The 20,756-nt window shown below is 43.3% G+C and overlaps 2 protein-coding genes and 1 non-coding gene across 3 annotated transcripts in view; 2 read left to right on the forward strand and 1 right to left on the reverse strand.

Moving 5' to 3' along the window:
- The window catches only part of LOC113189621 (apolipoprotein F), a 31,474-nt gene extending 29,554 nt beyond the window's left edge, over positions 1 to 1,920 (forward strand). Inside the window, 4 exon segments of the mRNA XM_026398489.2 lie at positions 661 to 699; positions 807 to 1,721; positions 1,803 to 1,817; positions 1,820 to 1,920. Of these exon segments, the coding sequence (XP_026254274.2) occupies positions 824 to 1,721; positions 1,803 to 1,817; positions 1,820 to 1,893 (987 nt within the window). The 5' untranslated portion in view covers positions 661 to 699; positions 807 to 823 and the 3' untranslated portion in view covers positions 1,894 to 1,920.
- A 1,040-nt stretch (positions 1,921 to 2,960) lies between these two features.
- Positions 2,961 to 19,776, forward strand: Stat2 (signal transducer and activator of transcription 2). Its single transcript, XM_026398346.2, has 24 exons — positions 2,961 to 3,045; positions 5,053 to 5,190; positions 5,352 to 5,505; positions 5,828 to 5,920; positions 6,110 to 6,199; positions 6,291 to 6,366; positions 6,774 to 6,859; positions 7,003 to 7,154; positions 8,880 to 9,035; positions 9,143 to 9,235; positions 9,452 to 9,511; positions 9,895 to 9,909; positions 10,136 to 10,229; positions 10,369 to 10,416; positions 10,494 to 10,577; positions 10,742 to 10,840; positions 10,934 to 11,069; positions 11,189 to 11,241; positions 11,372 to 11,466; positions 12,765 to 12,901; positions 13,091 to 13,273; positions 13,506 to 13,563; positions 17,226 to 17,560; positions 17,839 to 19,776. The coding sequence occupies exons 2-24, from the start codon at positions 5,060 to 5,062 to the stop codon at positions 17,973 to 17,975; spliced, it is 2,565 nt and encodes an 854-aa protein (XP_026254131.2). The 5' UTR covers positions 2,961 to 3,045; positions 5,053 to 5,059; the 3' UTR covers positions 17,976 to 19,776.
- Trnav-cac (transfer RNA valine (anticodon CAC)) lies at positions 11,900 to 11,973 on the reverse strand. Its single transcript has one exon. It is a non-coding gene; the product is annotated as a tRNA-Val (tRNA).
- Positions 19,777 to 20,756: the final 980 nt, after the last annotated feature.

Genomic DNA, 20,756 nt, shown 5'->3' on the forward strand with positions numbered 1-20,756 from the left:
ACTAGATGCTAGAGCTTGCTGATTTATTTTAAAACTGAAAAGAGAAATAAAATGAAAGACTTATGAACATCTAATCTTTCCTGATTCTGAATCTTCCTGGCTTCTATCATGAACTGAGTGGCAATTTGGCAGGACATATAGGGAATATCAAAGGACAAGGTCTTAGGAATTGAGGTTGACAAGTGGAAAGGTCTGAACACCCAGTACAAATGGACAAATATTTGCAGATATTACACCCCTTACTGATCACAGGGTAAAACAAATATCTCCTTTCCTCCTGGGACAGAGAACTGGGCAGAGCAGGACAGAGAAGCAACCAAACCTTCCAAGGCAGTGTCACTTCTCAATAGCTGGACTGTGTGGTAATTTGGGGCCTCTAAAAGTGGGTGGAAATAAAACAAAGGAATTCCCTGTGACCTGAAAACGGGAGAAACCAGGTGGGAGCAACTGGGCTGCATTTCCCATTTCCTAAGCCCTGAATTGAAAATAGAGGCTTTAGCCAGGCACAGTGGCACAAGCCTGTAATTCTAACTATCTGAGACTGAGGAAGGAGGATTGCATATTTGTAAGCCAGTATTGGTAAGACTGTATCGCAAAATAAAAAGGACTGGGGATGCAGCTGAGTTGCAGACCTCCACTAGGTTCAACCCCCCAGTATCTCAGGAGAACATTTTTTAAAAAAGGAACAGAAGTCTGGAGGTAGGTGATAGATGATGCATGTGTCCTTTAAGTGAGTCTTGAGCTCCTTTCAGACTATAGCCCTTAGAGAAATGGTTGATTATGTTTTGGATTTCTCCCTTTTCCAGGGTACTCTGCTTCAGACATGTATAGCTTCAGATTCATCATGATACCAGTTGAGCTTCTTCTTTGCCACCATCTGCTGCATTCTGTGGATGCCATTTCATATAGAAAGCAGACAAATGTCTCTATGCACCTTTCCTCATCCTTGGGATCCCCTCCACTCTTCTCAGGCTCCATGTCTTGCCAGAATCTACATCCAAAGTCTCTACCTGGTTTTGCCCACATGGCTCCTCTATCCAAGTTCCTAGTAGGCCTGGCTCTAAGGAACGCCTTGGAGGAAGCTGGCTGCCAACCTGATGCCTGGGCCCTACAGTTTCAGCTCTATCGCTGGGGTGGTGTGAATGCAACAGAGGGCCTCATTCACCATCTTCAAGGACTCCAGAAAGGCAGAAGTACAGACAGCAGAGTGTCAGTGGAAGCCCTCTCCTCTGCTCTGCAACTGTTAGCCAGGGAGCAGCCAGGGCAAAAGAGGGTGAGACGCTCCTTCTCCACTAAGGACTGTGAGAATGAGCAGGAACAAGGTGTGCATAATGTCATCCGTCTATTGCCAGGAGTGGGAACCTACTATAACCTGGGCACAGCTTTCTACTATGCCATTCAGAATTGCTCTGACAAGGCCAAGGAACGAGGTCAAGATGGAGCCCTAGATCTGGGTTATGACCTTTTGATGACCATGGCAGGACTGTCAGGAGGGCCCACAGGTCTAGTGATCAGTGCTGCACTTAAACCAGCATTAAAGGCTGGTGTACAGCAACTGATCCAGTATTATTATGAAGAGAAAGAGACAAACATCCCTCAGCCAGAGACCAGCAAGGAGGGCTTGTGGAGCACCTCAGATGTGAGTGACTTGGAAGAAACAACTACCATGTCTCCTTTGGTCTCAGAAGTAGTAAGTCCAGGGCTGGGGATTTGGCACAGTGGTAAAGTGCTTTTCTGGTATGGGTGAGGCCTTGGATTCAATCCCCAGTACCAAAATAAGAAAGAGAAAGTAGTATATCCAGCTCCCCACTGGGGGTGGAACTTATTCAAGAGATGCGCTTAGATCTTGGTGCTGGGAGTTTTAGGATAGAAAAGTTGTTAACCACAGAATGAATAAATTGAAGATTCTGACATACTGTATCTGCGTGTGCTTAAAAATCCTTGAGGAGGGGCAAGGGATCCAAATCTCCTGATTTTTTATTCAGGAGGAAGATAACTCTATCAAATACAAGGAACTTAAAAGTTTGGGGTTTGAGGGCTGGGATTGTGGCTTAGTGGTAGAGTGCTCTCCTAGCATATGCGAGGCCCTGGGTTGGATCCTCAGCACCACATTAAAATAAATAAAATAAAGATATTGTGTCCAGGGCTGGGGATGTGGCTCAAGCGGTAGCGCGCTCGCCTGGCATGCGTGCGGCCTGGGGTTCAATTCTCAGCACCACATACAAACAAAGATGTTGTGTCCGCCGAGAACTAAAAAATAAATATTAAAAAATTCTCACTCTCTCTTAAAAAAAAAAAAGATATTGTGTCCAACTACAACTAAAAAATAAATATTAAAAAAAAAGTTTGGGGTTTGGAATTAGAAGACAGTCTTGAATCCAAGCTCCATTTGTTATTGCCTGCTGATCACTGAATAAGTAGTCTCTTTCTCGAAGTTCGTTTTAAAAATTTCTAAAGTGGAGATAATGATTTTCACCTGAATGGGTTGTTGTGGAAATTAAAAACGATACCAAGAACCTAAAGTGTTTATCTCTCTACCCTCAATAAATAATAACAACTATTTCTCCTTACCGCAAGCCTCTCCTTTCTATCTTTAAGTATCGAAGTTCTAGTCCCACCTCTTCCCCTCAAGCCCCGAGCGAGCGCTTCCACGGTTAAGTCAGTTTCGATTCAGGGTGGAGGGAGGTTCGGGTTCTCGAAAGTCAGCTGTTTCAGTGCTAGGCTATTCCAACAATTGGACTCCTCCCCTCGCAGGATTCCTCACCAATCACTGGAGCTGGAGGTGTGGCTTGGGCAAAGTTTGTCCCGCCCATTGCAGAGGGCGGAGATGTGATGGCACCAACCCGGGGAAGGGCTTGGTGAGTGGCAGTAGTGCCAGGGCTGAGCTTCTGGGTTCATTTGCGACTCAAGCCCTTTAGGCTTAGAGTCCGAAGGGCGGGACGAAGTCGTGGGCGGGGCAGGAAGCCTTGGTACCTCAGCTACGTTTGAGGACTGGAAGTCTCGATCAGAGCCACTGGAGGGATCGGTTACTGGGACCCTAACGAGGTACCGCCCCTGAGAGAGTGTGGGGGACTGGAGTGAAGGGGCAAGTTCTTGCCTGGGAAGGGCTGCTGGTCCCAGGGGTTACGGGCTAGACGAGGCAACTTCTGTCTTCTGGTGGTAAATAGGAGCTTTCTGCTGTGTCCTGGATCTTAACCCTCCTGTCCAGCCTAGCTTCCCAATTCTACCTCCCCCTCCCAGAACTCCCCTGCAGCCTCAGAGGCCCGGAACCTGGCATTGTTACATGGATTCGATGTCTTAATCAAAGCTTTTGTCTCTGTCCTGCATTACTTTTTGTCCTTACCAAAAAGCAATGTCTAAAGATAGACATGATGTATCATCCTCTTTGTTAAGTAAAAATGTGTAAGTTGACCTGTGTGGTACCAAATAAAACAAAACTGTCTTTTGCCTGTCACCAAGCGGGCTATACTGGGCATGTTTCTCCCCACTGTCATCTGATGTCTGTTAAGGAAATTAAAACATATTCTTTTTGCATCCTGAGTCTAACTGAACAGAACAAACATGCACATTTGTGTTCTAAAAAGGTCACATGACTTTATACAGAGCAAAGAAAAAAATTGGGGGTGATGTGGGGGGATTCTTTTCTACTAGGATGAATCAACATGAGCTGTCCCTCTGAAAATAGGAACAGAGGAGGCGAAGGATTGGGCAGGAACTCCTGTTTTTAATTTTAACCCTTTTTATAATGCTGGATTTCTTCATCTTCCTTTTATTTGCTGTTGCTGGGGGTGGAACCCAGGACCTAGGGCTTCAGATATGCTTGGTAAGGGCTCTACCACTAAGCTGCATCCTAGCTTAGTGCTTGATCCTTTTAAACTATATATGTTTTTTGTTTTGTTTTGTTTTGGTACCAAAGATTGAAGCCAGGGGCACTTAACCACTGAGCCACATTCCCAGCCCTTTTTTTTTTTATTTTTTTATTTTGAGACAGGGTCTTGCTAAGTTGCTTAGGGCCTTGCCAAGTTGCTGAAGCTGTCTTGGAATCCCCCTGCTTCAGAAGCCTTCTGAGCTTTTAGGGTTACAGGTATGCATCACAGCTCCTAACCAAAAAACAGTTTTGTGAGAAATTTCTGGATCTTAGAGCTGATAATCCACATGGAGAATCAGAGATTGAAAGAGGTCCTAAAAATGTCACAGTCTGGGTTGGAGATGTACATCGCTCTGATAGAGCACTTGCCTAGCATCTATGAGGCCCTGGGTTCAATCCCCAGCATTGCAAAAAAAAAAAAAAAAATCACAATCTTAGGAATTGAATGACCCTTTGCACAGTATTTAGACATCTTCTAGCATGGAACTCCTCCTTCTTAGATGGTGAACAGTTTGCAGGATGTACTTTCCTTACCTCTAAGAAGGTTTCAGTTCCTAAAAAAGCTTCATGGCCAATAGAGATCATAAATATTTACTCCAGCCTAAATGAATATAAACACAAACAAATATGTTTAAAATAAATTAATCCAGGAAGATAGATGAAATAGTGGAAATATTATTATTTGTTAAAGTTGGGTGATGGATACATGAATGATCCTGTCATTGTATTTATGTGTGTGTTTGAAAATTACTATTATAACAAAAAGACCTCACATATTAGAGCTATTGAATTATATTCCCTGGAAGAATATTCACTGAACTATAACAGAGATCATTTTTTTAAATGTTTTTTTTTTAATATTTATTTTTTAGTTGTAGTTGGACACAACATCTTTATTTGACTTGTTTATTTTTGTATGTGGTGCTGAGGATCGAACCCAAGGTCTTGCACGTGTGAGCTCTACCGCTGAGCCACAATCGCAGCCCCCAGAGATCATTTCTGGAGATGAAGGGAAGGAAACAAGATTCAGAGTGGGGTCAACGTAGACCTTAATATTTCTGTTTTTTTTTTAATTTACTTATGTATTTTAACATTTTAAGCTAGTATTAATAATCAATCACAAGACTATGGGTAATTTAGACCAGCAAAATATTCAATTGAGAACCTTCATCCTTTCAACTTAGAGCCCAAATGGCGCAATGGGAGATGCTGCAGAATCTTGATAGCCCATTTCAGGACCAGCTGCATGAGCTCTACTCACAGAGCCTCCTGCCAGTGGACATTCGACAGCACTTGGCTGTCTGGATTGAAGACCAGAACTGGTGAGGGCTTCTGCAGTAGGGGAATGGAGTGGATGAAGAAGATAGGTGATTCCTTTCTCCCGATCCCTGGGGATCCTGGAAACAACCTGGAAGGGATTGGAGGGCCTCAGGACAGCAGCTACCTTGCAGAGATTCTAACCGTTTTCATTCCTGGTCCCCAGGAAGGAAGCTGCACTAGACAATGATAATTCCAAGGCCAGCCTGCTCTACTTACACTTCTTGGAGCAACTGAACTATGAGATTGGCCGCTGCAGTCAGGACCCTGAGTGCTTGTTGCTACAGCACAACTTGCGAAAATTCTACAGGGACATTATGGTACCGGGATGAGTTGGGAATAAAAAGAATAGAACTGGCATCCAAGTGAAGTGTAGAGTAAGGTTTGAGGTACAAACCTGAAGATGCAAATGGAGAAGAACAGATCTGGGGAAAGAGTCTGGACCTTGGGGATCATTAGCAGAGAGATGGGCAAAGTATAGGTGATAGTGTTGGGAAAATGCTAGAGTTTGGGGTGGAAAAGAGAAAGGGCTGGGGACTTTGAAGGAGGCAAAAATACTAGGAACGTTGGTGGGAGGATCTAGGGTGGCTGGTCATTGAAGATGATTGAATATGATCAATTCTCCCTCTTTTCCTACTCTAGGACTTTCCACAGGGCTCCACCCAATTGGCTGAGATGATCTTTAATCTACTTCTGGAAGAAAAAAGAATTCTGAATCAAGCCCAGAGGGCTCAGGTGGTGAAAACAATTTTATGGTGATTTTGGAAGTCGTGGAATAGAAAGGGGTCCATGGAAAGGACTCCTGGGATTTGTCTCAGAATAGGATCCCCCCACCTCACCCATCCTATGGAATTATTTTAGGGATGAAAGGATTTAAGAGATAAAAATCAGGGTTAAAATTTGCTCAGAGCCTCTTTATTACAGGAGCAAGGAAAGCCAGCCCTTGAAACATCTGTGGATAGCCAGCAGCCTGAGATTGAATCTCGCATCCAGGATTTAAGGGTTATGATGGAGGTTGGTCATTGTGGCATGAGTTGAGGTGGGCAGGGCTTAGCCTTATTCCTTCCTCAGAAGCAGCCTCATCGAGGTCCCATCTCCTCTGTAGAAGCTGGTGAAATCCCTCAACCAACTGAAAGAACTGCAGGAGATCTTCGAATTCCGGTTTAATATTTACAAAAAAGGTAGAAAGCACTTAGAGGGGTGAGAGAAAGACTGGTGGCTGCTGGGAGGGAAAGGGTGATGGAGCACAGAATTGGAAAGTTCCAGTGAGCAAGTCACTTTTGGCCAATTCCACTAATTGCAGTCCTGCTGCCTTGCAAAGCTATAAATGCTAGGGTGTGCTGTGAAAGTTGAGGTGGAAATGCAGGGACAGAATGGAGGAAATGCATGGAAAACTCCATTAGCAGATTGGATGGACTTTGGTCCATTCAGAATTTGCTCAAAGGCCCCCATGTGCCTGTCCTTTTTTTTTTTTTTTTTTCTTCGTTTCCCCTTTTTCCTCCAAAATTTCCCCTCTTTGACTCTGAGATCTGGGCTGGGAAAGAGAGAGGTAGGAGCTCCTGGTCTGACTTCTGCTCTGGCCCTTTAGGGAAGACATCCTCTTCGGATCCCCATCAGAACAAAGAGCTACAGCTTCTTCAGGAAACTCTCAATGACCTGGACAAAAGGAGAAAGGTGGGAGGCAGGGGATAGAGGGAGTGGGTGGCAAGGAACTGGGAAAATAAAGGGATTTGGGGAGCCCTAGACCCTTAGCCTTGGCTTTTTTTCTCCTCATCCTAAGTTAGATGTGCTGCATACTCACATTATCTCTTTGCCAGGAGGTGCTAGATACCTCCAAAGCAGTGGTAGGCCGATTAACTACCCTAATTGAACTACTGCTGCCAAAGTTGGATGAGTGGAAAGCCCAACAGCAAAAAGCCTGCATTGGAGCCCCGCTGGACCAGGTTGGGTTGGAACGTCTGGAGAACTGGTGAGAGAAAATATATTTTCTCTTGATTATCTTATACACCTTAACCCTAGTCCTGGCCATTTCATATATTTTCTAAGTTGTAATGCCCTGTATACAGCAAAAGATATTCTTCTTACTAGTCTCTGCTCCCCAAAATGATCTCAGCTCCCTTTTCAGACTATAACTGTACTCTATTCTTTGTCCTCACTATCCAGGGAACCCAGAGCCCAGACTTGGGTTAATCCACAACTTGGTTTCTCCTTCCTTTTTTTAAAAAAATATTTTTTTAGTTTTCAATGAACTTTATTTTGTTTATTTATATGCAGTGCTAAGAATTGAACCTAGTGACTCACACATGCTAGGCAAGCGCTCTACCACTGAGTCACAACCCCAGCCCTCTCCTTCCTATATATATATATGTAGTTATAAATGGACAGGATACCTTTATTTTGTTTGTTTAATTTTTATGTGGTGCTGAGGACTGAACCCAGTGTCTCAAGTGTGCTAGGCAAGTGTTCTACCACTAAGCCACAACCTCAGCCCCCTCCTTCCTTTTTAATTACCCAAAAATATAGGAAGGAAGGAAAGTGACCTATTATCTTTACTACCCTGATTTGTTATTATGTTAATAAACGTTTCATTAGTTTTTTTGTTTGATTTTTTGTTATCAGTAGTAAAGAACTTGCTTAGGATGTATAAGGTCTGAGTTGGATCCCCAGCATGGCAAAAAAAAAAAAAAGATATGGGTTCTTCAGTGAGAAGTGAGACTGCCTGGGATCACATATAACCTTTATCTCTTACAGCTGTAGAATCTTGAGCAAGTCACTTAACCTTTCTGTGCTTCAGTTTTATCATTATAAGATGGGGATAATAGTAGTACCTACCTCATGGAATGGAATAGTAGTATCATGGAGTGGTCATAAAGATTAAATGCATTAGTGTGTATAAAGATCTTCATATAAGGGGCTGGGGATGTGGCTCAAGCGGTAGCGCGCTCGCCTGGCATGCGTGCGGCCTGGGTTCGATCCTCAGCACCACATACCAACAAAGATGTTGTGTCCGCCGAGAACTAAAAAATAAATATTAAAAAAAAATTCTCTCTCTCTCTCTCTCTCTCTCTCTCTCTCTCTCTCTCTCTCTCTCTCTCTTCCTCTCTCTTCCTCTCTCCTCTCTCACTCTCTCTTTAAAAAAAAAAAAGATCTTCATATAAATCAAACATAGCAAGCATCAAATGAAGCTTAATTGTTATTATGTTAATAAACGTTTCGTTAGTTTTTTGTTGTTGTTGTTGTTGTTGTTGTTTGTTTGATTTTTTGTTACCAGGGCTTGAACCCAGGGGCATTTAACCACTGAGCCACATCCCCAACCCTTTTTATAATATTTTATTTTGAGACATAGTTTCACTAAATTTCTTAGGGCCTCACTAAGTTTCTTAGGGCTTTGCTAAGGTTGCTGAGACTGGCTTAAATTTGTGATCATCCCACTTCAGCCTCCTGAACTGCTGGGATTACCGGCCTGTGCCATGGCACTTGGCTTTCAATCAGTTTTGTAAGTGAAAATGATTTTCATTTTCATGTCTTAGATTATGAATCATGTTGAGTAATCTGGCATATACCTCTTGGATTCTTTTTTTTTTTTTTTCTTTTTGTCCCAGGTAGTTTCTGACTCTGCATTAAAGAGATCCAAGACCCTGAATGGGAGCTCCAAGAAACTCATGGATTCCTTCTCTCTGGATTCTATCCCCAGGTTCACAGCTGGAGCAAAGCTGCTGTTTCATCTGAGGCAGCTGCTGAAGCAGCTGTATGAATTGAGACACATTAGCTATGAAGGTGACCCCCTGGTCAAGGGGGTGAATGTGCAGAATGCCCAGGTCACAGAGTTGCTTCAGAGTCTGCTCCACAGGTCTGGAGTCTATGGAAGGGTCTCTAGGGAGAAAAGGAGGGAAGGAATAAGGGAAGATATTCTTACAGATACTGAACCATGTATTCTCTCCACAATTCTTTCCCCAGAGCCTTTATTGTGGAAACCCAGCCCTGTATGCCCCAAACTCCCCATCGACCCCTTATCCTCAAGACTGGGAGCAAGTTTACTGTCCGAACAAGGTTGGCATTTCAGAACTTGCTCCTGCTTCCTTTTTCTAGCCCTAACACTGTATATTTTCTGGTTTTACAGATCTTTTCATTCTTGTCTTCTTCTTCATTTCTCTCTGACTCATCTACCTCTTCTACTCTTTTCCTTTATCTTTTTTTTTAAACATCTGCCTGTCCGGGAGGTTGAGATTGACCATTTTATCCCATCCATCTCCTTCCCCACCCTAGGCTGCTGGTGAGACTCCAGGAAGGCAGTGAGTCACTGACAGTGGAAGTCTCCATCGACAGGTCAGTTGAGACAGGTGAAGGGTAGGATCAAGGAGTGGTGGCCAGGATGGGGGCTAGTGGGGTAAAGAAAGTACTCATTCTTTACAATAACGTCTTAGGACTCTCTTCTTCCCCCTTTCATTCAACCTCACAGAAATAACTCCTCTTTGGTTGAGCATTTACATGCAGCAACCCCATTTACATAGCAACCCCATGAGATAGGTATTATCAGTGTACCATATGAACAAGGAAACAGGTTCAGAGAGATTATGTCTGTTCTACAAGGCCACATAGCTAGTAATCTACAGAGGTATGTTTGTACCCAGGTCTGTCTGGTCCCACAGGGCAAATTCCTATCTTCTGTACTCTTACTTCTCAATGATTTTTTTTTAATTTCTTTTCAGCAATTCTCCTGAAGGGTAAGTGCCTCACAAGGACACTGCAAACATCTGTGCACTGTATGCATGACCTGCACAACCACATTTGGCAGCCCTGGTGGGAGCACAAATGAGGAGGGAGACTTGGGTGGTACATGGACAAAAGGAAAAGGGTATGTCTGAAATGAAGTGAAACTTTTATTTTCCTCCTGAATTTTTAAAAAAAGTCTGCTCTTTTCCTTCATATGTATTCTTCCTCCTGGAACAGCTTCCGGAAGTTCAACATTCTAACCTCAAACCAGAAAACTTTGACCCCAGAGAAAGGGCAGAGTGATGGTTTGATTTGGGACTTTGGCTTCTTGGTAAGAAGTGTCAGTAACTTAAGCTTCTAGTCCAAAGGGAAAAGGTCTGGGGGCAGTTCCCAGGTCTTGAGGCAAAACAGGGGTTCCAGGGACTTCAGGATCCCTATTCTAGCACTCTCTCTTTTTCCTCAATTCGCAGATGCTGGTGGAACAACGTTCAGGTGGCTCAGGAAAGGGCGGCAATAAAGTAAGGTTGGGACAGGATTGGGGGGCAGAGGAACTTGTCAAAGGGCCTTCTGATCACTGTGTCTTTGGCTATTGCAGGGGCTGCTGGCTGTGACAGAGGAATTGCACATCATTAGCTTCACAGTCAAATACGTCTACCAGGGTCTAAAGCTGCAGTTGAAAGTGAGTGAGTGAGGGACAGCCAGAGAGACGAAGCAGATTGGAAAAAGGCATAAGAAAGGGATAAACTAAGGTCCCATGGGGTGGGCTTTCACCTGCTTACCTTACCAGATATCTATAGCTAGAAACATCACATCCCTCCTGTGTGACTCGGGTCTTCTCCACAGACAGACACCCTCCCTGTGGTGATTATTTCTAACATGAACCAACTCTCAATTGCCTGGGCATCAATTCTCTGGTTCAATCTGCTCAGCCCAAACCCCCAGGTAGGAGATGGGGCCGGCAGGTGGGGGGTGGGGCTGGAATCTTGGGGTGAGGGGCTGCTTCTGAGCCATCCTGCTTTCCTCTCATCGCTATAGAATCAGCAGTTCTTCTCCAGTCCCCCTCAGGCTCCCTGGAGCTTGTTGGGTCCTGCTCTCAGTTGGCAGTTCTCCTCCTATGTTGGCCGAGGCCTCAATCCACAGCAGCTGGGCATGCTGAAGAACAAGCTATTCGGTATAATTCTTTTTCTTTTCTCTCAGCCTTTCCCCAGCCTTAGTCTGGCAGGCCCCCTGTCCCCTGACCTGGCCTTGGCTCCTCTGTCATCTGAAGAGATCTATGGTTCTTTCCCACAGGGCAGAATTCTGGAGGAGAGGATGCATTGTTGTCCTGGGCTGACTTCAGTAAGGTAACTAACTCCCCGCATCCTATGCAGTTAGATCTAAGCCCTCAATCCAAATACTGGCCCTTCCCTGTCACTCCTTCCCTACAATGGAGAATACTCCATATCTCTTTCTGCCTTTCCATTTCAACTTCAGCGAGAGAGCCCCCCTGGCAAGTTACCATTCTGGACATGGCTGGACAAAATTCTGGAGTTGGTACATGACTACCTGAAGGATCTCTGGAATGATGAGTAAGGACCTTGGTCAGCCTTCCCATTGCAGGTCTGTTCTTTCTGGGCTCAGGACTGGACTCTTGGCGCCCTCGTGTGGCAAACAGGGAGAGAGCAAAAACTACAGGTGACATTTTTTTCCTTTTTCTTTTTTTTTAAAATATTTTTTTTAGTTGTAGATGGACACAATACCTTTACTTTCTTTGTTTATTTTTATGTGGTGCTGGGAATCTAACCCAGTTCTGAGGCTCACACATATTAGGTAAGCACTCTACTACTGAGCCACAACCTCAGCCCACATTTCTTCTTCTTTTTTTTTTTTTAATACCTTTATTTTGTTTATTTATTTTTATGTGGTGCTGGGGATCTAACCCAATGCCTCACACATGCTAGGTAAGCACTCTACCACTGAGCCACAACCCCAGCCCCAACACATATTTTTTCTTTTTTTGTATGTGTGGTACTGGGGATTGAACCCAGGGCCTTGTGCATGTGAGGCAAACACTCTATCAACTGAGCTATATCCCCAACCCTACAGATGACATTTCTAATCACAGAGTTGTATTTGTCAAGCATCTATTGTGTTCCAGAACCTACTGGGTGTTCTCATGAATTCTTTCATTTAATCCTTAAAACCTTACTGAGTAGTTGTATTGCCATCCTCATTTCAAGTGAGGAAACTTGTTTCGTATTTTTGGTACTGAGGATTGAGCCCAGGAGCAGTTTACCACTGAGCCACATCCCCAGCCCTTTATTTAATTTATTATTTATTTTGAGACAGAGTCTTACCAAGCTGTTTAGGACTTTGCCCCTGGGATTATAAGTGTGAGCTGCCATGCCTGGCCTCCTTTTTTTTTTTTTTTTTTTTTTTTGAGACAGGATCTCACTAAGTTGCTAAGAGTCTCACAATTTGCTGAGGCTGGCCTTAAACTTGTGATCCTTTCCTTTAACTTCCCAGTTTCTGGGATTATAGGTGTATACCCAGCAGGAAACTCAATGTTAGAAAAGTTAAGCAATTTACCCAGATGACAGAGTTGGGATTCAAACCTAGGCCTAGATGACTCCAAGGCCGTGCTCTCTCCACCACACTACCTGCCTGTTTGCACATCACTTGGCCTTTACGGTGTGCTTTTCACCTGTGTGATCTCACTGAATCCTCATACCTCTTCAAATCCTGGGGCCAGGGTGGTACTATCACCAATGAGAAGTGACTTGGTCAAGATGTAAAAGTTTATAAGTGAGAGAGCTGAGGCCAAAACCAAATGCTCACTCCCACACACAAGGGACTGGGGGTCTTGCAGCTATTTTCTGTGTTCCAGATGCATCATGGGCTTTGTGAGCCGGAGCCAGGAACGCCGGCTGCTGAAAAGGATGGTCTCTGGAACGTTTCTGCTACGTTTCAGTGAAACATCAGAAGGAGGCATTACCTGCTCCTGGGTGGAACACCAGGATGATGGTTAGCTGCTCTGCCCTGCCATTCCCATACCTTTTCCTTTCTGCCTAGCCTGCCTTTTGCCCTTCTGCCTGCTGTTGGCTTCCTGGGCTCTTTCCTGAATCCTCTAGCAGCTTTGGGGCTGGGAAGCCAGGGAGAGAATCTTCTAGGTGAGCCTCTTCTCTCTAGCCAGCCTCTGTATTCACTTTTCAGATAGGGTGCTTATCTACTCTGTGCAGCCCTACACCAAGGAGGTGTTGCAGTCACTCCCACTGACTGAAATCATCCGCCATTACCAGCTGCTTGCTGAGGAGAACATACCTGAGAACCCCCTGCGCTTCCTCTATCCACGAATCCCCCGCGATGAGGCTTTTGGGCGCTACTACCAGGAAAAAGGTGGGAATAATTAACATATTTTGTTACTAGATTAGAAGGATTCTCAGACATCCATAAGTCCAGTTCCCTCCTTTCAAACACAGGAAAACTAATATCCACAGCAGCTAAGGGATTTATCCATGGTGATGCTAGTCAGGGGGATAAAATTGTTAGGATCTTCTGTACTTGGGGAACCAGTGAGCTGTGTGTCCAATATGCTGACCTCCTCCACCTCCTGTGTATGTGCCCACAGTTAATCTCCAGGAGCGGAGGAAATATCTGAAACGTAGGCTCATTGTGGTCTCTAACAGGTGAGATATGAATTCTTCACCCATCCTCCAGAATTTCCTTGGCTGATATAGTGACTTTAATCTGCAAAATTCCAGTCCCTCCAGCCTTCTCTGCCTACTGACCCAGTCTCTACAGCCCTCTTATTCCCCGCTACCCATTCTTCTCAACTCTCTCCTTTCTCATATTTTCTTGCTGCCACCCTTAGGTTAGCTTCGAAAAGCTTCCTTGTTAACAGTAATCATAATCACTGGTATAAATGAGGACTTACCTGGTGCCAACCTTGGTACTAGTTTTTCTAAAAACATTTGTTCATTTAATTTTTATGAGGACCCATCAGAATAGGTAACAATAATGGTCATAGTCACTAAAAGTTTAAGACAGGGATGTTGGCACACGCCTGTAATCCCAGTCACTCAGGAGGCTGAGGCAGGAAGGTCACAAGTTTGAGGCCAGTCTTAGCAACTTAATGAAGCCTTGTCTTAAAATTTTTTAAAAAAATCTTAAAAGGGCGGGGGATGTAGCTCAGCAGTAAAGAGCCCTTGAGTTTAATCCCCAGTACCAGACAAACAAACAAGAGTTTATTATGGGCAGGCACTGGACTAAATGCTTTATGTTCATTTTCTCATTTTGTTCGATCTTCACAGTTGTTCTGTGAAGTAGTCACAATTGTTTTCAGCTGAGGAAACTCAGGTTTAGTTTGGTGAAATGACATACCTAGGGAACACACCTGATAAATGATCCAGGTCTGTCGGATTCCAAAGTTCTGCTTTTGAAAAATAATTTAATTTTTTATTTTTAGTTGACACATATGTTTGTATGTATTTTATACATGTTTATATTTTATACATATATTTGTATATATAAATATGCATATTTATTTTATACATATTTTGCCCAAAGTGACAGGATTTCATTCTTTTTATGAATGAATAATAATCCATTGTATATATGTATGTATGTATGTGTATATGTGTGAATATAAATTATGCTTATTACATATAGCATATATGTTATGTTACTTATATATTTTTTCATCAGTCAGTGAAGCCTCCATTGAATCCATATTTTGGCTATTGTGAATACTGCTCAGTAAATATGGGAGTATAGGTATCTTTTTGATATACTTGATTTTATTTCCTTTGGATATATACCAAGTAGTCAGATATCTGGTCATATGATAGTTCTTTTTTTAGTTTTTTGAGGAACCTCAGTACTATTCAAGGGTAGGAAGCCATTAGTAATAGCTATACTAATTTATATTCCCACAAACAGTGTGATAAATGATACATCCTTACAAGTTATTTTGCCCTGTTTTGCCTTAAGACCTGGGAACTGCCCCTAGACCTTTTCCTTTTGTCATATATATTTTGTCATATATTTGTTATTTTGTGTCTTTTTAATTAAATTATTCTAACTGGAAGGTGAGATAGTGTCCCACTGTGGGGTTTGGGGAGGTTTTTGTTTGTTAGTTTTGTTTTGTTTGCAGTACTGGGAATTGAACCCAGGGCCTCACATGCTAAGCAAGTGCTCTACCACTGGGCTACATCCCTAGCACTTTTTATATTTTATTTTGAGGCAGGGTCTTGCTGAGTTGCCCAGATTGGCCTCAAACATGCTATCCTCCTGCCTCGACCTCCTGATGATAGCTGAGAATACAGGTGTATGCCACTGTGCCTGACTTCAGTTGTGTGGGGTTTTTTTAATATATATACTTTAGTTGTAAGGGGACACGATATCTTTTTTTTTTTTTTTAGAGAGAATTTTTTTAATATTTACTTTTCAGTTTTTTTGGCAGACACAACATCTTTATTTTATGTGGTGCTGAGGATCAAACCCAGCGCCCCCTGCATGCCAGGCAAGAGCGTTACCGCTTGAGCCACATCCCCAGCCCCGGGACACAATATCTTTATTTAATTTTACTTTTTTTATGTGGTGCTGAGGATTGAACCCAGTGCCTCATGCATGCTAGGTGGGTACTCTACCACTGACCCACTAACCCTGCCCTCAGTTGTGATTTTGATTTACATTTGCCAGATGATTGATGATGGTGAACATGTTATTATATATTTATTGGCCATTTGTATATCTTTTGAGAAATGTACATTCAGATCTTTGGCCTGTTTTAAAAAATGGATTATTTGTTTTTATGCTATTGAGTCTTTTTTTAAAGATTTTTTTTTAGTTATCATTTTAATATTTTTAGTGGTTATGTGGTGCCGAGGATCGAACCCAGTGCTTCACACATGCTAGGCAAGCGCTCTTCCACTGAGCCACAACCCCACCCCCTGTTGAGTCTTTTTAATTCCTTCCCTTGTTGAAGATATTGTTTGCAAATATTTTCTCCTACTCTGTAGATTGTCTATTAACTCTGTTGATTATTTCATTTGCTGTGCAGAAGCTTCTTAGTTTGATACAATCCCACTTGTCTATTTTTACTTTAGTTGCCTGCACTTTTGAGGCTCATCCAAAAAGCATTGCCTATACAAATGTCTTACTGTGTTTCCCCTGTATTTTCTTTGAGTCATTTCATAGTTTTAAAGTCTTGCATTTAGATCTCTGGTTCATTTTGAGTTGATTTTTTAAAATATTTATTTTAGTTGTTGATAGACCTTTATTTATTTATATGTGGTGCTGAGAATCGAACCCAGTGCTTCACACATGCCTGGCAAGTGCGCTACCACTGAGCCCCAGCCCCAGCTCTTGAGTTGATTTTTTTATTTTTATTTTTTAAAGAGAGAGTGAGAGAGGAGAGAGAGCGAGAGAGAGAGAATTTTTAATATTTATTTTTTAGTTCTCGGCTAAACACAACATCGTTGTTTGTATGTGGTGCTGAGGATCGAACCCGGGCCACACGCATGCCAGGCGAGCGCGCTACCGCTTGAGCCACATCCCCAGCCCCATTGAGTTGATTTTTTTAAAGGATGGAAGACAGGGCTCTAGTTTCATTCTTCTGCAATTTCTGTTTTTTTTTTTTTTTTTTAATCAGGGGGTGGTGGGAGTAACCAGGGATTGAACTCAGGGACCCTAGACTACTGAGCCACATTCCCAGCCCTATTTTGTATTTTATTTAGAGACAGGATCTTACTGAGTTGCTTAGCACCTTATTGTTGCTGAGGCTGGCTTTGAACTTGCGATCCTCCTGTCTCAGTCTCTCAAGCCGCTGGGGTTACAGGTGTGTGCCACTGTGCCTGCCTCGAAAGCCCAAATTTTATCCATTTTATTGCCTCTCAAGAATTATATATTGTTGGGCTGGGGATGTGGCTCAAGCGGTAGCGCGCTCGCCTGGCATGCGTGCGGCCCGAGTTTGATCCTCAGCACCACATACAAACAAAGATGTTGTGTCCGCCAAAAACTAAAAAAAAAAAGAATATTAAAGTTCTCTCTCTCTCTCTCCCTCTCTCTCTCTCTCTCACTCTATCTTTTTTTAAAAAAGAATTATATATTGTTTCTCCTGTTACAGTTGATAAATCTGAGACTCAGAGACGTTACATACCTTACCTAAGGTCACTCAGCTAATAAATGATATGATTCAAACTCTGTCAAGCCTGATTCAAAGCCCATGCTCTCTAGCCCTTTGCTCTGCTGACTTCTTAAACTAAAGACACAGCCTTTGCTTGTTCTACTATTCCCAACTTCATCTAAATAACTGAGTTCTGCCCCTTTGTTATCTTGGTATATCTAGACAAGTGGATGAGTTGCAACAACCACCAGAGCTTAAACTGGAGCCAGAATTGCCATTGTTAGACCTGGAGCTGGGGCTGCCATCAGAGCCAGACCTGGGGCTCGGCCTGGAGTTAGAGCTTGATGCAGGGCTGAATCTGAGGTCAGTGCTGGAGCCTGTGCTGGAGACCACTCTGGAGCCAGGACTGGAGCCCACACTGGAGCCTGTGCTGGAGCCTACACTCTGCAGGGTATCACACAGCGTGCCAGAGCCAGACCTGAAACCTGTATTACAGCCAATGCCAGAGCCGGATTTACCCTGTGATCTGCAAAACTTGAACACTGAGGGAATGGAAAGTAAGTGATGAGATGGAACTAGGGAAGAGGAAACATTCTTTCCTACCTTCCTCTCTGACCCATCACAGAAAAGGCTGAGCTCCATACTCCTCATTGGAGAGAGAGGCTCATTTCCTGGTGATTCCTTTTATTAGGAAATTCACATGCCTCCCCCTCCCCTCATCCTCCATCCTCCAAAGCTCCCCTCAAGCCTTGCTGCGATTGTCCCTCACTTTTCCTGTTGGGTTGGGAACTCCCAACTAAGATCAGGGTCTGACTTTTCTTTCTGAATTATCCAGTCTTCAGAAACTGTAGAATAGAAGAAATCATGCCAAATGGTGACCCGCTGTTGTCTGGCCAGAACACCACTGACGAGGCTTACATCTCCTGCCCCAGCCATTTCTACACGGATGTACCCTTGACTTCTGACTTCTAGGAGCTACATTTTCTCTGTTATTTCCATATCTTTTGCCCCTCCTACTCTTCACATCATGATGCTGCTCTTCAAGTATGGGAAATTAGAGATTCTAAGCTGGGGTTCAAGGGGAGAGGTGAAAGAAACATGAATGTGGAAGGGCACCAACAAATCAGAACAGGTACTGGCCATAGTTCTAAATAAGGTCTTAGAGGCTATCTGCTGTGCTGGGAGTCTTAGGGGTCCTGCAGCAGGCCCGGATAGTTTGCAGGTATTGGAGGGCTCAGGGAAGTGGCTTCTTTCCAGTATGGAAGGATTTCAACATTATAATAGTTGGTAAGATTAAACTGGCACACACTAGCATTGGCCCTTTGTGAAGAGTACAGACATGTCATAGACTTCCACTTCTCTTATTATTAAATTCCATTTCTCTGTTGGATATTAGTGAATTCTGGGCCTCATGCATGCTAGGCAAATGTTCTATCACAGAGCTACACACCTAGCCCTTTATTTCTCTCTTCTGGTTCCAACTTTTATCCATTCCTGTCTAGGATAGTTGTGGGTTTTTTTTTTTCCTTTCTTCTTTTCTTGATTCCTTCTCCTTCTCCTTCTCCTTTTCTCCTTCTCCTTCTCCTTCTCCTCCTTCTCCTTCTCCTTCTCCTTCTCCTTCTCCTTCTCCTTCTCCTTCTTTCTCCTTCTCCTTCTCCTTTTTTTTTTTTTATTGTTGTTGTTGTTACCAGGGATTGAACCCTGGGGCACTTAACCACTGAACTACATCCCTCACCCTTTTTTAAATTTTTGAGACAGAGTCTCACTAAGTTGCTTAGGGCCTCACTAAGTTGCTGAGGCTAGCTTTGAATTTGTAATCCTCCTGCCTCAGTCTCTTGAGTTTCTGGGATTACAAGCATGTGACACTGTGCCTGGCCTAAATTTCTTACTTTCTTGTAGGGGCTGAGAGCTTTCTGTCTCAGCCCAGCATGTAAAGCTCCACCCTGAGTAAGGATATAAAACAGAACTCTTCTTACCAGTCTTCTGCCCTGCTCTGCCCGCTGAGTTGCCTGCATCCTCTCCTTCCCCATAAAGTGATCCTGCCATTCTAATGTGGTTGAGAAGCTTTGCACACTAATTTAGGCTGCCTAGTCTCCATTTCCCCAATTAAGAAACAATCACTCCTGGAGGTTGGGATGGTAAGGTTGCTGAGAATGTAGGAATTGCTTTATATAGTATTGGATAAAATTTGATGTTTTTACAGAGGAAGCGATGCTTTGGTAGCTAATTTTTTTTTTATTAAGACACCATCCCTTCTTTTGTACAATATACTGTTTGCCTGAAAGGAAGGTCTCTATTCCTTGGGTATAGACCTAGGCAAAAACCACACCAAAGTTCCTAGAACTTAGAACCTTGAAAGTTTATCATATGACCCTGGACATCCTCATACCTTAGCCATTCCCAGGGAACCCCAGAGGCAACTGCCATTGCTCTTAGATGTGTTTCTGGTGTAATTTAAGGTATAAATGAAAGAGGGGCCCTGCACAGGTATTCTTGCTTGGTATTCAAGCAAACAGCTCAGTTCAGAAAGGACCTCTTCTGAGCAGAAATTACTAATAAACTTTGTGCTAACCTTGAAGTGTCTTATCTCGGAACTTCTTCTCCACTCACAGAGACTAAAGTCCTTGGGGACATCATCAGGGACATCCAATATGTAAGAGTGAGTTCAGCAAGTTGTGGCCTCTGTTCACCTCTGCATGCCCTTCTTGTTGTATTTCTTCTTTGTCCCTCCATTTGGAGTCGGCCTTCCTGCTTTTCAAATGGGGGATGGGGGTGAGTGATATGTGTTGGGGGTGGGATATAAGTGTTATATGACCATCCTATCATATACTTAGTGGGTGGCAAAGCCAAAACATAAATCCACGTCTGTCTGACTCTGAAGCACACATTCTCTTGATGCTGGGACTGCAGCGAAAAGGAAAGCAAATAATCACTAAGCCCTTCCTTCCTTTTTTCAGATAGTTTAACTCTCTTCTGGAGTTAACAGAGGTCCTTTAAGGGAGAATCCCATTGGCTTAAGAGATTTACCTTTATCTTCTTGGAATGCCCTTCCCTGCTCACAGCTGAGCACTACTTTTTTTTTTTTTTTTTTTGTATTGGGGAACAAATGGGCACTCTACCACTGAGCTAATTCCCAGCCCACTCCCACCTTTTTTTTTTTAATATTTATTTTTTAGTTGTAGTTGGACACAATACCTTTATTTTATTTATTTGTATGTGGTGCTGAGGATTGAACCCAGTGTCTCACACGAGCTAGGCGAGTGCTCTACTGCTGAGCCACAACCCCAACACCCCCCCCTTTTCTTTTCTGAGACAGTCTCACTAAATTGCTTAGGTCCTTGCTGTTAAATTGCCTCCCGAGTCACTGGGATTACATACATGTGCCATCATGCCTGGCTGTGGTCTAATTTTTGATTCTGCAGTGATTGGGGCTCCTATCTTTGGCGCCTATATTCTTGGCCAAGATAGCGGTCAATGGATCAGGGATCAAGTGACCTATAGGTGTGCTTCCACTTCCTAATCTGAACTCCTTATAATCCCAGGCTGTTTGCTCAGCCATCAAGGATTTATACTGAAAATATCCCAGTGGCTAGGTATGGTGGCACATACCTATAATTCTAGTGATTCGAGAAACTGAGGCTGAAGAATTGTCAGTTTAAGGCCAGTCTCAGCAATTTAGCAAGACTCTGTCTCAAAATTAAAAGTATAATGTGGATCAGTGGTTAAGCACCTCTGGGTTCAATCCCTGGTACC

Source organism: Urocitellus parryii, chromosome 5, assembly GCF_045843805.1.
Source record: "Urocitellus parryii isolate mUroPar1 chromosome 5, mUroPar1.hap1, whole genome shotgun sequence".
NCBI classification, from domain to species: Eukaryota; Metazoa; Chordata; class Mammalia; order Rodentia; family Sciuridae; genus Urocitellus; species Urocitellus parryii.

Coding starts and splice junctions, on each gene's coding strand:
- Stat2 (XM_026398346.2), top strand. CDS start 5,060: ATGGCGCAATGGGAGATGCTGCAGAATCTTGATAGCCCATTTCAGGAC. Junction 10,578..10,741: donor GTCTAAAGCTGCAGTTGAAA/GTGAGTGAGTGA, acceptor TCTTCTCCACAG/ACAGACACCCTCCCTGTGGT. Junction 10,841..10,933: donor TGCTCAGCCCAAACCCCCAG/GTAGGAGATGGG, acceptor TCATCGCTATAG/AATCAGCAGTTCTTCTCCAG.